Below are 18367 nucleotides of genomic sequence, written 5' to 3' on the forward strand. Positions count from 1 at the left end.
CACTTGACAACTTCGGACGAAATATGAAACTGTTCGATGCATTCCAGGCCAATAATACCGGGCCAACAGGCGTTTGTAAGTCTTACTTACGCCTAAATGCCCCGAGGTAGGCTCGAGGTGTGCCTCCTCCATTGCCTTGGTTTGCAGGTCGTTAGATAGTACCAGTTTCCAGGCATTGTAGTCCGAGCCTAACATCTCATGAGTCGGGTCAGGCCGGTGAACGTACAGTCTGCCTTTTTCTATCTTCCAATCTGGATATGCCCTCGGATGTCGTGTCACATTCTGTATCCTGCGCCGATACCAATCGTCTGCGGAGTCTCGCATAGCTGCTATTGCGTCTGCGAGAGGCTTCTCTGCCTTGACTGCCGATTCCATAGCTCTCGACAGTGCATCAGGCACGTGGTGTAAAGCTCCTTTCCTATGTATTATGGTGTAGTCACAGGCTTGCAGTGACAGAGCCCACCGCGCTAGACGGCCAGTTGGATCCTTGAGGTTATTCAACCACCTAAGGCTACTGTGATCTGTAACCACGGTAAAAGGGTAGCCTTCTACGTAGGGGCGAAGCTTCTTGATGGCCCACACGACAGCAAGGCATTCCTTTTCTGTGGTAGCATATTTCCTCTCGGCTGATGTCAATATTCGGTTTATGTAAACAATCGGGTGTTCCTGACCTTCAATCTCCTGTACTAGAACCGCACCGATGGCATAATCACTGGCATCCGTCTGGATGACAAAAGGCTTCGTAAAGTCCGGCCTGGCTAATACTGGAGCAGAACAGAGAGCTTCTTTTAACTTGACGAAGGCCTCCTCTTGTGCTCTTTCCCAGTGCCATTTTACATTTTTCTTCAGTAACTCTACCAACGGAAGCTTGTAGCTGGCCAGGCCTGAGAGAAATTTGGCATACCAGCCAATCATTCCCAAAAACCTTCTTAGCTGCTTCAAGTTCTGTGGTGGTGGATACTCCAGTATAGGCTTCAGCTTCTCCGGGTCCGGTGACAGGCCTTCCTTATTCACTACGTAACCTAGGAAAGTAACTTCTGATCGGCATAGCTTGCTCTTTTCCCAATTAAATTCGAGGTTCGCCCGCTCTATTATGGTTACTACTCGTTTGAGCCACTGCATATGCTCCTCGAAAGTTGTCGTGACGATTATCAAGTCGTCCAGATAGGCGAAGACGTTAGGCTCCAATTCAGGCCCAATCAAACGATCCATCAACCTCTGGAACGTTGCAGGCGCGTTGGTAAGCCCATACGGCATTCTCTTGAACTGGAATAACCCTTTTCCTGGTACGATGAAGGCTGTAATTTCTCTGCTGTTCTTTTCTAGCGCCACTTGGAAATACGCCTGACTGAGATCAATGGTAGAGATATATTTGGCGGATCTTAACTTGTCTAGTATAGCCTCCATATGAGGCAAGGGATAGGCGTCTTTACGAGTGACCTCGTTGACAGCTCGATAGTCAATGCAGAATCTGTGCTTGCCGTTAGGCTTCGGTACAATAACTGGGCAGCTGGCCCATGCACTTTCTGACTTTTCAATGATCCCTGCTGCTAGCATTTTATCCACCTCTGCATGTGCTATCTCAAAAATCTTTGGTGAAATTCTCCGAGCTCGTTGTCTTATCGGGGTGCTACCTTGCACGTCTATATAATGTTCAACTAAACTCGTGATCCCAGGCGTATCCGATACAGGCTTGAAATGCTCGGCCTCCCAGGCCTTTACTGTTGACTGCTGCCAATCGGTTAAACTTTCCAAGGCAGCGCAGGCATGATTCTTAGATCCCTTCGCATTCTTGGCCTCTTCCCCCGCGAACGGATACCATTGGCCTTGTCTAGCTCGCCAGAGTGATTTAGCCAAATTCACTTACAGCTCGATGGCTCTAATGAAATCCATGCCTAGTATACACTCGTAGTCCAGTTTGGGGGCGACTCTCATCCGTAGCGTCTTCCTGAAGTTATCCACATCCAACTCCAGAGTAACGTCACCTAAGGTTTTGCTCAAGCTGCCATCACCGAGTCGTATGCCTCCCGCTGCTGACCTATCGATTTCCTCTTCTATCAGGGGCACAACCCGCTGTCCCAGATATGATCTAACGGTCCCCGTATCCAGCAAGGCTCTAATTCCTCGGCCTAGTAAGAATATCCATAAGAACGGTCGACTGTCCTGGTCTTCCTCGTCCTTTCTCACTGACCCGCTCACTGTAGAAACTTTGGCTAAAACTGAGATGTCTTCATCCGACGGCTGAGTCGACCCCTGGTATACTGCGTAGGGGAGACTTCGTCCATTACCCATTTGCCAAGTTTCGGTGATGGCGTCCACTGAAATCTGGAATTTTCTAAGGAAATCCATCCCTAGGATGACTTCTAAGGCCAAATCTGGGGCTATCAGTGTACTTAGCTCCTTTTCTGTGTTACCTATAGTCCATCTCATAGGTAATTCGCGAGCTATTGGAATAGGCCTTCCATTCGCCATTTGAACGTCAGCTTTTACTGGATCTCGACGGTCAGGTGCAAGCCTCAATGCCAGCGCTCCTCCTACAATCGTCTTCACTGATCCAGTGTCTATTAGCCCATAGACATTTCTTCCATCCAATTTTATTCCAATACAGGCTCGCTGGTCTCCCCTGTCTGGAGTTCGCCTTCCAGTACTGGGAGGAGTTACCTTAGCCCCCACGGCTATAGGCTTCACCATGCCTCTCGACTCCTGGACTTCGCTCTTAGCTGGTAGGGTCTCGTTGTTTTCTTCAGAGGCGGCGATGACCCGGTTCACTCGCCGCTTCAATTGTTTTCCGACTGCTGCGCGACGGGGTTTGGGCAGGCTTGGCTGACTTCTTGCGTCAGACTAGGCTTTTTCCCCTGTAAGACATAAGGGCATTCGGCCTTCCAGTGACCCAGTCTCCGACATCTATGGCAAGGAAGCGTTTCCTTATCCCGTCTGACTTTAGCAGCCTTTTCCTCAGCGGTTAGAGTATTCCACGCAGGTTCTCTATTTTGAGGTGTTCCTGTCTGGGTGGAGTAGTCCTTGGACGCCTCTTCCCGCTGACTCAAGCTGGTTGGTGACGTAGGACGCTCTGGGCTGGATGACGGTTTTGCCTTGGCTTTAGGCGTCCTCTTTTTTCCAGCCTTGTTGTCCTTCGTTGTCGCTTTTCCTTGGGTAGATTCATTTTCCATTGCTGCGCACTTTTCCGCAATGCGCTTTCCTCCCACATACATGGCAGAGGGAACCGGCAACACTGCAGTGGTAGCTTGACCTTTGCGCTGTTTTTCTTCCTGCCGAATTCCTTCCAATTCTTCTCCGAGTTTCCGAAGTTTCCTGTATGATGAGAAAGTACTTCTCAGGAACCTCTGCCTGTACCAAGGCTTCAGATTCATATACACTATGTCCAATTGCCTTTTTTCTGATAGGGGGGGATCCATATAAGAGAATATAGTTTGCATATTCTCAAGGAATTCGACCATGGTTTCCTGGTCCCCCTGGAGGCGATCTTTGGCTTGCTGTTTGACCTTCCTCCTGGCATTTTTGGTCTTGAAACGGCTTTTGAACTCCTTCTCAAAATCTTTCCATTTCTTGCAATGTTGTCCTATGAGATGATGCCATTTCTCCGCCTCTCCGGTCAATACTACGGACAGTGCACTCATTATGGTCCTTCGGCCCAGGCCTGAGCCTTTTCGGCATCGTTCTAGCCGCGCTAGGAAGGAGTCGGCACTCTCCTGTTTCTCATTACTAAAGGAGATGCGCCATTTGTTTAGGACATCCACTGCCTTAGATCCTATAATTTTAGAAGGCTTCCTCTTTCTCCTTCTTCGGTGAGCTGAACTCCTACTACCCCGACTTTCATCAGAGTCTTCACAACTTGACGAAGACGAATGTCGGTCGTCTGGGTCGGACCCGTCATTTGACTCATCGGAGGAGCTATCTTCTTCACTGCTGCTGCTACTTGAACTATCGCTGCCCCCATTCAGGCGTTTCCGATGTCCTTTCGGCCTTTGAAGCTTCTTCTTACTTCCTTTAGTGTTTTGCCGACGTTCAGCTGTATCCTCCCTCTTCTTCTTCTTGCGTTTCTTCTCACTAGCCTCGTAGGATAGTCGAGTGAATAATTCCAAGGCTTTTCTCGCGGCCTCCCTCTGATCCGTATCGTAGTTTTCATCAGGCTGTTCCTGCCTGTGAGTGGAGGTGAGTATTGCCTGGGATCTGGTGGTGGTAGTTGCTGAAGACGAAGTCGGCAGGGCCCGTACGTCGCTATGTTCAGTGGTCACCAGGGGTCTTGTTATCGGCGATGGTAACTTAGTGGAAACAGGTACTGGAAGTCGCCAGAATTCTTCCGTTGTTCTTCCTGTACTCGGCGATTGCTCTACCGCTGAGGCGATCGGACGGCCTAAAGAGGTTGTAGGATGGGTACTGGTCATTGTTGTCGTAGCCAGAGTGATGATGGAAGTAGTCACAATAGTGGGCACTATTACTGTAATAGGTGGGCCACATACCCCTGCGCCATCACTCAAGACTCCTTCATCTTGTGATGTTGGGTTATCACTCCCTGTCGCGGCAGTGGGTGAGGCTTCATCTCGCCTACTATCCCACCTGGCCGCTCCCGCTCCTTCCTGCTGTATCATTCGGTATCTCCTATAACGATCTTGCAACACCGGCAGTGTAGAATCTGTGTTTAGGCCTTCAGCTTCCATCGTCCTTTTCAACTCCACCGGCGATAGTCTCGCTATTTGGGCACTTAAAGATTCCCAGGAGGTTTTCCGCTCCAACCGGGATTGTGCTCTCTCGTCGCGGCCTTTGGACTTATTATCCTTGCGCATGGTTTCCAGATCTCCTCCGACTTCTGAGTGAGATGATCGGCGACTCATGTTGCACTCCCTCGGTGTGATGACGCGACGCTCCCTCGATGAATCTCGCTTACCTTAGTAGAAGGGTTCACAATAGGAAGTTGACCAGTTTGGCCTTACTTTTATTTACATATTGGTCTACTTAAGCATAGGCTTACAAAAAAAAACAACTATTTACACGCCTTCTTCAGGCTCATATTTAATTAAACTATCACTAAGGACCTTTTAATAGGCTAATATTTCGCCATATGTCTGGCCCATACGCCGTTACAGGCTGAAGCTTTTCCCCGGTGATAAGAGAAGTTCGGGGCAATGATATATGTATAAAATAAAGGAAGCTCTTCTTAGCTATTGGCTTTCTCAATGTCTCGACCCCTCTGGTCCTACCACGATGAGGCGACTATTCGCGAGATAAATTATCCAGGCTAACCGAATTGCCTTTACTTTTCTATCAATCCATGCGCCACAGGCTGCACTGAAGGGATAATGCGGAGCGGTCCGTGAGATCTCCCTCTTTCATCACCGGGAAAAATAAACATATGTCTATCTAACAGTTAGAAAAAAAAACAAGCTTAATTACTTCAATTAATTAGGCTTCGCCTAATTATTCCGCAATTTGTGTCATTCGATCTAGGCTATTTATTTATTAACATCGCTTTAATATCATTTTATTACTATATGCGGTATATAGCCTTGTCTGAATAAATACGGTGGTAGAAGGACGGGTACTATTTCTCTATACGGCCGTATGTTTTTGACCCAGTTAGTAGCGTTCTCAATAATACAAATTCTAAGTAATAATGTACTTAGAATTTGTTATTGTCTCCGGACGGTGCCCGACTCTTCGCTGCGCCGCCTGAAAAAAACGTAAACACCGCGTCGCGGTTACCCAGGCCTGGTCGATGTACGCCTCGCGCCCACCGACTCTAACTCGCTGAAAAATAAATCAGTGACGGACTATTTTCCACTCACCAATTCATTTCAACAATTACCTGTAAGAAAAGCAATTAATGCGCCGAAGGCTGCACTAAGGGGTGTCGCGGGGAAAATTTTTCAGGAGCCTTCTATCACCGTAGTTATTGTTTGATCTTTTTCGGCTCTACCCGAAACTTTTCGCTCGCCGCTTATCTTATTTATCTATTCGAAATCGGCCAAATTTCTTATTGCAGCCAATTCCCCTTTACCAACGATCGCCCCACGTTGGGTGCCATTTGTAACTCGCTCTCCTTTTTTTTCGGAGAAAAGATTTTTTTTTTTTTAAATTCTTTTTTTTTCTTTTATTTTTACTATGACACTTCACTACATTTACGGTAACTCTCGCCTTTCCCCTTCTACCCGCCTAACGGGGAAACATCAGGCTAGTAGGGAGTGGTTACTACACATGTTAATATCACCATCACGCCGAATTACGCTTGAGTCCGGGAACTCTATCCTCGTTTAGGAGCAAAAATTTCTAATTACGAATACGTACTATGCTGTGGGCGCCAGGCCCCTTTTTCTCGGGGCCGCTCCTGTCTCTTAATTTTTCCTGATCTCGCGTTACTCTCCCATAGGCCGCCGGAAAATTCCGCTGGAGAGCTTAACTTAGGCTCAGTCAAAAATTCGTCGACCCGGTGTCGCTACTGGTCTCAAGGTCGCCCGAGTTGGTAAAATTGGCATGCTCTGTTCTGTCCAAATTATTTCGTTCATGCTGGGCTATCATTTAGCCGCATTTCACGCCTTTATTCAATAAATTTGGCCGATTCGACACTACTAATACTACGACTCCCTCCGACCGGTTACACATGGTCGGGTAGAGTTTGTGCTCGCGGTAATAATGTCTTTATTTCCTACCTTATGCTTATCCTAACAATCCTTAATCGTGGCCTCGGATTGGCGACTTAGTGGAGCGCAAGAATTTTTGGCAGGACACACAAGAAAAATGTAAAACAAAAGACTTCTGGGCCCAGAGTTCGTCCTCGCTATTTTCCTTCCTCGCTATATGCTTTTCACGCTAGGGCTTTCTACGCAATGCCTCGCTCCGGCCTTCGCTTCCCAGGATCGGCCCTTGGCGGCGCCACCAGGCTAATACAACGGCGTTGCTCGCCTATCGCCGCGGCGCGACATTCAAATAGACTATTAACGGGTGGATCCAAATGGAATCCACAACGTTACAATTTTCAGGTATCCATCTATGTATAATCGAATCGCGACGAGATAGACGATATATCCAATGGAGACTTTTGTAGATGACATCATGGAGAATAAAAAAGTTCCTATTGACTCTATGGTTATATCGTCGCGATTCGATTATACATAGCTGATGACATAATCGATTTTCTGGATCCAGCTATGTATAATCGAATCTTGACGAGATAGACGATAGATCCAATGGAGACTTTTGTAGATGACATCATGGTGAATAAAAAAGTTCCTATCGACTCTATGGTTATATCGTCGCGATTCGATTATACTTAGCAGATGACATAATCGATTTTCATGTATTCAGCTATGTATAATCGAATCGCGACGAGATAAACGATAGATACTATGGAGACTTTTGTAGATCACATCATGGTGAATAAAAAAGTTCATATTGACTCTATGGTTATATCGTCGCGATTCGATTATACATAGCAGATGACATAATCGATTTTCAGGTATCCATCTATGTATTATCGAATCGCGACGAGATAGACGATATATCCAATGGAGACTTTTGTAGATCACAACATGGTGAATACAAAAGTTCCTATTGACTCTATGATTATCTCGTCGCGATTCGATTATACAAAAGCTGGATACCTGAAAATCGATTATATCATCAGCACTGTATAATCGAATTGCGACGAGATAACCATAGAGCCAATAGGAACTTTTCTATTCACCTTTAGGTGATCTACAAAAGTCTCCATTGGATCTATCCTCTATCTCGTCGCGATTCTAATATACATAGCTGATGACATATTCGATTTTCTGGATCCAGCTATGTATAAACGAATCTTGACGAGATAGACGATAGATCCAATGGAGGCTTTTGTAGATGACATCATGGAGAATAAAAAAGTTCATATTAACTCTATGGTTATCTCGTCGCGATTCGTTTATACATAGCTGATGACATAATCGATTTTCTGGATACAGCTCTGTATAATCGAATCTTGACGAAATAGACGATAGTTCCAATGGAGACTTTGGTAGATCACATCATGGTGAATACAAATGTTCATATTGACTTTATGGTTATCTCGTCGCAGTTTTGATTATACAAAGTTGGATACCTGAAAATCGATTATGCCATCAGCTCTGTATAATCGAATCGCGACGAGATAACCATAGAGTGAATAGGAACTTTTTTATTTACCATTAGGTGATTTACAAAAGTCTCCATTGGATCTATCCTCTATCTCGTTGCGATTTGATTATACATAGCTGATGACATAATCGATTTTCTGGATCCAGCTATGTATAATCGAATCCTGACGAGATAGACGATAGATCCAATGGAGACTTTTGTAGATCACCTAATGTTGAATAAAAAAGTTCCTATTGACTTTATGGTTATCTCGTCGCGATTCGATTATACATAGCTGATAAAATAATCGATTTTCAGGTATCCAGCTTTGTGTAATCGAATCGCGACGAGATAACCATAGAGTCAATAGGCACTTTTTTATTCACCAAAATGTGATCTACAAAAGTCTCCTTTGGATCTATCGTCTATCTCGTCGCGATTCAATTATACATAGATGCATACCTGAAAAACGATTATGTCATCAGCTATGTATAATCGAATCGCGACGAGATAACCATAGAGTCAATAGGAACTTTTTTATTCACCATTAGGTGATCTACAAAAGTCTCCATTGGATCTATCCTCTATCTCGTCGCGATTCGATTATACATAGATGCATACCTGAAAATCGATTATGCCATCAGCTATGTATAATCGAATCGCTACTATATAACCATAGTGTCAATAGGCACATTTTTATTCACCATGATGTGTGATCATCAAAGGTGTCCTTTGGATCTATCGTTTATCTCGTCGCGATTCGATTATACAAAGCTGATGATATAATCGATTTTCAGGTATCCAGCTTTGTATTATCGAATCGCGACGAGATAACCATAGAGTCAATAGGTACTTTTTTATTCACCATGATGTGATCTACAAAAGTCTCCATTGGATCTATCGTCTATCTCGTCTCGATTCGATTATATATATCTGGATACCTGAAAATCGATTATGTCATCAGCTATGTATAATCAAATCGCGACGAGATAGAGGATAGATCGAATGGAGACTTTTGTAGATCACCTAATGGTGAATAAAAAAGTTCCTATTGACTCTATGGTTATCTCGTCGCTATTCGATTATACAGAGCTGATGACATAATCGATTTTCAGGTATCCAGCTTTGTATAATCGAATCGCGACGAGATAACCATAGAGTCAATACGAACTTTTGTATTCACCATGATGTGATCTACAAAAGTCTCCTTTGGATCTATCGTTTATCTCGTCGCGATTCGATTATACATAGCTGATGATATAATCGATTTTCAGGTATCCAGCTTTGTATAATCGAATCGCGACGAGATAACCATAGAGTCAATGGGGACTTTTTTATTCACCATGATATGATCTACAAAAGTCTCCATTGGATCTATCGTTTATCTCGTCGCTATTCGATTATACATAGCTGATGATATAATCGATTTTTAGGTATCCATCTATGTATAATCAAATCGCGACGAGATAGACGATATATCCAATGTAGACTTTTGTAGATCACATCATGGTAAATACAAAAGTTGCTATTGACTCTATGGTTACCTCGCCGCGATTCGATTATACATAGCTGATGACATATTCGATTTTCTGGATCCAGCTATGTATAATCGAATCTTGACGAGATAGACGATAGATCCAATGGAGGCTTTTGTAGATGACATCATGAAGAAAAAAAAAGTTCCTATTGACTCTATGGTTATATCGTCGCGATTCGATTATACATAGCAGATGACATATTCGATTTTCAGGTATCCATCTATGTATAATCGAATCGCGACGAGATAACCATAGAGTCAATAGGAACATTTTTATTCACCATTAGGTGATCTACAAAAGTCTCCATTGGCTCTATCCTCTATCTCGTCGCGATTCGATTATACATAGATGCATACCTGAAAATCGATTATGTCATCAGCTATGTATAATCAAATCGCGACGAGATAGAGGATAGATCGAATGGAGACTTTTGTAGATCACCTAATGGTGAATAAAAAAGTTCCTATTGACTCTATGTTTATCTCGTCGCGATTCGATTATTCAGAGCTGATGACATAATCGATTTTCAGGTATCCAGCTTTGTATAATCGAATCGCGACGAGATAACCATAGAGTCAATAGGAACTTTTGTATTCACCATGATGTGATGTACAAAAGTCTCCATAGGATCTATGGTTTATCTCGTCGCGATTCGATAATACAAAGCTGGATACCTGCAAATTGATTATGTCATCAGCTATGGCTAATCAAATCGCGACGAGATAGAGGATCGATCCAAAGAAGACTTTTGTAGATCACCTAATGGTGAATAAAAAAGTTCCTATTGACTCTATGGTTATCTCGTCGCGATTCGATTATACATAGCTGATGAAATAATCGATTTTCAGGTATCCAGCTTTGTATAATCGAATCGCGACGAGATAACCATAGAGTCAATAGGCACTTTTTTATTCACCAAGATGTGATCTACAAAAGTCTCCTTTGGACCTATCGTCTATCTCGTCGCGATTCGATTATACATAGATGCATACCTGAAAATCGATTATGTCATCAGCTATGTATAATCGAATCGCTACTATATAACCATAGAGTCAATAGGCACATTTTTATTCACCATGATGTGTGATCATCAAAGGTGTCCTTTGGATCTAACGTTAACTCGTCGCGATTCGATTATTCAAAGCTGATGATATAATCGATTTTCAGGTATCCAGCTTTGTATAATCGAATCGCGACGAGATAACCATAGAGTCAATAGGGACTTTTTTATTCACCATGATGTGATCTACAAAAGTTTCCATTGGATCTATCGTCTATCTCGTCTCGATTCGATTATATATAGCTGGATACCTGATAATCGATTATGTCATCAGCTATGTATAATCAAATCGCGACGAGATAGACGATATATCCAATGGAGACTTTTGTAGATCACATCATGGTGAATACAAAAGTTGCTATTGACTCTATGGTTATCTCGTCGCGATTCGATTATACATAGCTGATGATATAATCGATTTTCAGGTATCCATCTATGTATAATCGAATCGCGACGAGATAGACGATATATCCAATGGAGACTTTTGTAGATCACATCATGGTGAATACAAAAGTTGCTATTGACTCTATGGTTATATCGTCGCGATTCGATTATACATAGCTGATGACATATTCGATTTTCTGGATCCAGCTATGTATAATCGAATCTTGACGAGATAGACGATAGATCCAATGGAGGCTTTTGTAGATGACATCATGGAGAATAAAAAAGTTCCTATTGACTCTATGGTTATATCGTCGCGATTCGATTATACATAGCAGATGACATATTCGATTTTCAGGTATCCATCTATGTATAATCGAATCGCGACGAGATAACCATAGAGTCAATAGGAACTTTTTTATTCACCATAAGGTGATCTACAAAAGTCTCCATTGGATCTATCCTCTATCTCGTCGCGATTCGATTATACATAGATGCATACCTGAAAATCGATTGTCATCAGCTATGTATAATTGAATCGCTACTATATAACCATAGAGTCAATAGGCACATTTTTATTCACCATGATGTGTGATCAACAAAGGTCTCCTTTGGATCTATCGTTTATCTCGCCGCGATTCGATTATACAGAGCTGATGACATAATCGATTTTCAGGTATCCAGCTTTGTATAATCGAATCGCGACGAGATAACCATAGAGTCAATAGGAACTTTTGTATTCACCATGATGTGATCTGCAAAAGTCTCCATTGGATCTATCGTCTATCTCGTTGCGATTCGATTATACATAGATGGATACCTGAAAATCGATTATGTCATGAGCTGTGTCTAATCAAATCGCGACGAGATAGAGGATCGATCCAAAGAAGACTTTTGTAGATCACCTAATGGTGAATAAAAAAGTTCCTATTGACTCTATGGTTATCTCGTCGCGATTCGATTATACAGAGCTGATGAAATAATCGATTTTCAGGTATCCAGCTTTGTATAATCGAATCGCGACGAGATAACCATAGAGTCAATAGGCACTTTTTTATTCACCAAGATGTGATCTACAAAAGTCTCCTTTGGATCTATCGTCTATCTCGTCGCGATTCGATTATACATAGATGCATACCTGAAAATCGATTATGTCATCAGCTATGTATAATCGAATCGCTACTATATAACCATAGAGTCAATAGGCACATTTTTATTCACCATGATTTGTGATCAACAAAGGTCTCCTTTGGATCTATCGTTTATCCCGTCGCGATTCGATTATACATAGCTGATGATATAATCGATTTTCAGGTATCCAGCTTTGTATAATCGAATCGCGACGAGATAACCATAGAGTCAATAGGGACCTTTTTATTCACCGTGATATGATCTACAAAAGTCTCCATTGGATCTATCGTTTATCTCGTCGCGATTCGATTATACATAGATGCATACCTGAAAATCGATTATGTCATCAGCTATGTTTAATCGAATCGCTACTATATAACCATAGAGTCAATAGGCACATTTTTATTCACCATGATGTGTGATCAACAAAGGTGTCCTTTGGATCTATCGTTTATCTCGTCGCGATTCGATTATACAAAGCTGATTATATAATCGATTTTCAGGTATCCAGCTTTGTATAATCGAATCGCGACGAGATAACCATAGAGTCAATAGGGACTTTTTTATTCACCATGATGTGATCTACAAAAGTCTCCATTGCATCTATCGTCTATCTCGTCTCGATTCGATTATATATAGCTGGATACCTGCAAATCGATTATGTCATCAGCTATGTATAATCAAATCGCGACGAGATAGAGGATAGATGGAATGGAGACTTTTGTAGATCACCTAATGGTGAATAAAAAAGTTCCTATTGACTCTATGGTTATCTCGTCGCGATTCGATTATACAGAGCTGATGACATAATCGATTTTCAGGTATCCAGCTTTGTATAATCGAATCGCGACGAGATAACCGTAGAGTCAATAGGAACTTTTGTATTCACCATGATGTGATCTGCAAAAGTCTCCATTGGATCTATCGTCTATCTCGTTGCGATTCGATTATACATAGATGGATACCTGAAAATCGATTATGTCATCAGCTGTGTCTAATCAAATCGCGACGAGATAGAGGATCGATCCAAAGAAGACTTTTGTAGATCACCTAATGGTGAATAAAAAAGTTCCTATTGACTCTATGGTTATCTCGTCGCGATTCGATTATACAGAGCTGATGAAATAATCGATTTTCAGGTATCCAGCTTTGTATAATCGAATCGCGACGAGATAACCATAGAGTCAATAGGCACTTTTTTATTCACCAAGATGTGATCTACAAAAGTCTCCTTTGGATCTATCGTTTATCTCGTCGCGATTCGATTATACATAGATGCATACCTGAAAATCGATAATGTCATCAGCTATGTATAATCGAATCGCTACTATATAACCATAGAGTCAATAGGCACATTTTTATTCACAATGATGTGTGATCAACAAAGGTCTCCTTTGGATCTATCGTTTATCTCGTCGCGATTCGATTATACAAAGCTGATGATATAATCGATTTTCAGGTATCCAGCTTTGTATAATCGAATCGCGACGAGATAACCATAGAGTCAATAGGCACATTTTTATTCACCATGATGTGTGATCAACAAAGGTCTCCTTTGGATCTATCGTTTATCTCGTCGCGATTCGATTATACATAGCTGATGATATAATCGATTTTCAGGTATCCAGCTTTGTATAATCGAATCGCGACAAGATAACCATAGATTCAATAGGGACTTTTTTATTCACCATGATGTGATCAACAAAGGTCTCCTTTGGATCTATCGTTTATCTCGTCGCGATTCGATTATACAAAGCTGATGATATAATCGATTTTCAGGTATCCAGCTTTGTATAATCGAATCGCGACGAGATAACCATAGAGTCAATAGACACATTTTTATTCACCATGATGTGTGATCAACAAAGGTCTCCATTGGATCTATCGTCTATCTCGTCTCGATTCGATTATACATAGCTGAATACCTGAAAATCGATTATGTCATCAGCTATGTATAATCAAATCGCTACTATATAACCATAGAGTCAATAGGCACATTTTTATTCACCATGATGTGTGATCAACAAAGGTCTCCTTTGGATCTATCGTTTATCTCGTCGCGATTCGATTATACAAAGCTGATGATATAATCGATTTTCAGGTATCCAGCTTTGTATAACCGAATCGCGACGAGATAACCATAGAGTCAATAGGGACTTTTTTATTCACCATGATGTGATCTACAAAAGTCTCCTTTGGATCTATCGTTTATCTCGTCGCGATTCGATTATACATAGATGGATACCTGAAAATCGATTATTTCATCAGCTATGTATAATCAAATCGCGACGAGATAGAGGATCGATCCAAAGAAGACTTTTGTAGATCACCTAATGGTGAATAAAAAAGTTCCCATTGACTCTATGGTTATCCCGTCGCGATTCGATTATACAGAGCTTATAAAATAATCGATTTTCAGGTATCCAGCTTTGTGTAATCGAATCGCGACGAGATAACCATAGAGTCAATAGGCACTTTTTTATTCACCAAGATGTGATCTACAAAAGTCTCCTTTGGATCTATCGTCTATCTCGTCGCGATTCAATTATACATAGATGCATACCTGAAAAACGATTATGTCATCAGCTATGTATAATCGAATCGCGACGAGATAACCATAGAGTCAATAGGAACTTTTTTATTCACCATTAGGTGATCTACAAAAGTCTCCATTGGATCTATCCTCTATCTCGTCGCGATTCGATTATACATAGATGCATACCTGAAAATCGATTATGCCATCAGCTATGTATAATCGAATCGCTACTATATAACCATAGAGTCAATAGGCACATTTTTATTCACCATGATGTGTGATCATCAAAGGTGTCCTTTGGATCTATCGTTTATCTCGTCGCGATTCGATTATACAAAGCTGATGATATAATCGATTTTCAGGTATCCAGCTATGTATAATCAAATCGCGACGAGATAGAGGATAGATCGAATGGAGACTTTTGTAGATCACCTAATGGTGAATAAAAAAGTTCCTATTGACTCTATGGTTATCTCGTCGCTATTCGATTATACAGAGCTGATGACATAATCGATTTTCAGGTATCCAGCTTTGTATAATCGAATCGCGACGAGATAACCATAGAGTCAATACGAACTTTTGTATTCACCATGATGTGATCTACAAAAGTCTCCTTTGGATCTATCGTTTATCTCGTCGCGATTCGATTATACATAGCTGATGATATAATCGATTTTCAGGTATCCAGCTTTGTATAATCGAATCGCGACGAGATAACCATAGAGTCAATAGGGACTTTTTTATTCACCATGATATGATCTACAAAAGTCTCCATTGGATCTATCGTTTATCTCGTCGCTATTCGATTATACATAGCTGATGATATAATCGATTTTTAGGTATCCATCTATGTATAATCAAATCGCGACGAGATAGACGATATATCCAATGTAGACTTTTGTAGATCACATCATGGTAAATACAAAAGTTGCTATTGACTCTATGGTTACCTCGCCGCGATTCGATTATACATAGCTGATGACATATTCGATTTTCTGGATCCAGCTATGTATAATCGAATCTTGACGAGATAGACGATAGATCCAATGGAGGCTTTTGTAGATGACATCATGAAGAAAAAAAAAGTTCCTATTGACTCTATGGTTATATCGTCGCGATTCGATTATACATAGCAGATGACATATTCGATTTTCAGGTATCCATCTATGTATAATCGAATCGCGACGAGATAACCATAGAGTCGTCAATAGGAACTTTTTTATTCACCATTAGGTGATCTACAAAAGTCTCCATTGGATCTATCCTCTATCTCGTCGCGATTCGATTATACATAGATGCATACCTGAAAATCGATTATGTCATCAGCTATGTATAATCAAATCGCGACGAGATAGAGGATAGATCGAATGGAGACTTTTGTAGATCACCTAATGGTGAATAAAAAAGTTCCTATTGACTCTATGGTTATCTCGTCGCGATTCGATTATTCAGAGCTGATGACATAATCGATTTTCAGGTATCCAGCTTTGTATAATCGAATCGCGACGAGATAACCATAGAGTCAATAGGCACTTTTTTATTCACCAAGATGTGATCTACAAAAGTCTCCTTTGGAACTATCGTCTATCTCGTCGCGATTCGATTATACATAAATGCATACCTGAAAATCGATTATGTCATCAGCTATGTATAATCGAATCGCTACTATATAACCATAGAGTCAATAGGCACATTTTTATTCACCATGATGTGTGATCAACAAAGGTCTCCTTTGGATCTATCGTTTATCTCGTCGCGATTCGATTATACATAGCTGATGATATAATCGATTTTCAGGTATCCAGCTTTGTATAATCGAATCGCGACGAGATAACCATAGATTCAATAGGGACTTTTTTATTCACCATGATGTGATCTAAAAAAGTCTTCATTGGATCTATCGTCTATCTCGTCTCGATTCGATTATACATAGCTGAATACCTGAAAATCGATTATGTCATCAGCTATGTATAATCGAATCGCTACTATATAACCATAGAGTCAATAGGCACATTTTTATTCACCATGATGTGTGATCAACAAAGGTCTCTTTTGGATCTATCGTTTATCTCGTCGCGATTCGATTATACAAAGCTGATGATATAATCGATTTTCAGGTATCCAGCTTTGTATAATCGAATCGCGACGAGATAACCATAGAGTCAATAGGAACTTTTGTATTCACCATGATGTGATCTACAAAAGTCTCCATAGGATCTATGGTTTATCTCGTCGCGATTCGATAATACAAAGCTGGATACCTGCAAATTGATTATGTCATCAGCTATGTCTAATCAAATCGCGACGAGATAGAGGATCGATCCAAAGAAGACTTTTGTAGATCACCTAATGGTGAATAAAAAAGTTCCTATTGACTCTATGGTTATCTCGTCGCGATTCGATTATACATAGCTGATGAAATAATCGATTTTCAGGTATCCAGCTTTGTATAATCGAATCGCGACGAGATAACCATAGAGTCAATAGGCACTTTTTTATTCACCAAGATGTGATCTACAAAAGTCTCCTTTGGATCTATCGTCTATCTCGTCGCGATTCGATTATACATAGATGCATACCTGAAAATCGATTATGTCATCAGCTATGTATAATCGAATCGCTACTATATAACCATAGAGTCAATAGGCACATTTTTATTCACCATGATGTGTGATCAACAAAGGTCTCCTTTGGATCTATCGTTTATCTCGTCGCGATTCGATTATACATAGCTGATGATATAATCGATTTTCAGGTATCCAGCTTTGTATAATCGAATCACGACGAGATAACCATAGATTCAATAGGGACTTTTTTATTCACCATGATGTGATCTAAAAAAGTCTTCATTGGATCTATCGTCTATCTCGTCTCGATTCGATTATACATAGCTGAATACCTGAAAATCGATTATTTCATCAGCTATGTATAATCAAATCGCGACGAGATAGAGGATCGATCCAAAGAAGACTTTTGTAGATCACCTAATGGTGAATAAAAAAGTTCCTATTGACTCTATGGTTATCCCGTCGCGATTCGATTATACAGAGCTGATAAAATAATCGATTTTCAGGTATCCAGCTTTGTGTAATCGAATCGCGACGATATAACCATAGAGTCAATAGGCACTTTTTTATTCACCAAGATGTGATCTACAAAAGTCTCCTTTGGATCTATCGTCTATCTCGTCGCGATTCAATTATACATAGATGCATACCTGAAAAACGATTATGTCACCAGCTATGTATAATCGAATCGCGACGAGATAACCATAGAGTCAATAGGAACTTTTTTATTCACCATTAGGTGATCTACAAAAGTCTCCATTGGATCTATCCTCTATCTCGTCGCGATTCGATTTTACATAGATGCATACCTGAAAATCGATTATGCCATCAGCTATGTATAATCGAATCGCTACTATATAACCATAGAGTCAATAGGCACATTTTTATTCACCATGATGTGTGATCATCAAAGGTGTCCTTTGGATCTATCGTTTATCTCGTCGTGATTCGATTATACAAAGCTGATGATATAATCGATTTTCAGGTATCCAGCTTTGTATTATCGAATCGCGACGAGATAACCATAGAGTCAATAGGTACTTTT

At 41.0% G+C, this 18367-nt stretch overlaps 1 protein-coding gene across 1 annotated transcript; it reads right to left on the bottom strand.

The window, feature by feature from the left end:
• Nucleotides 1–2777: 2777 nt before the first annotated feature.
• Nucleotides 2778–5029, bottom strand: LOC136775081 (transcriptional regulator ATRX homolog). The gene is made up of 2 exons (XM_066729556.1): nt 5011–5029; nt 2778–4906 (listed from the first exon to the last, which is right to left on the bottom strand). The coding sequence occupies exons 1-2, from the start codon at nt 5027–5029 to the stop codon at nt 2778–2780; spliced, it is 2148 nt and encodes a 715-aa protein (XP_066585653.1).
• Between the last annotated feature and the right edge of the window lie 13338 nt (nt 5030–18367).

This window comes from Prorops nasuta, unplaced genomic scaffold (assembly GCF_024137725.1).
Source record: "Prorops nasuta isolate Cenicafe-Biocafe unplaced genomic scaffold, Cenicafe_Pnas_1.2 PNAS00007, whole genome shotgun sequence".
Taxonomy (NCBI): domain Eukaryota; kingdom Metazoa; phylum Arthropoda; class Insecta; order Hymenoptera; family Bethylidae; genus Prorops; species Prorops nasuta.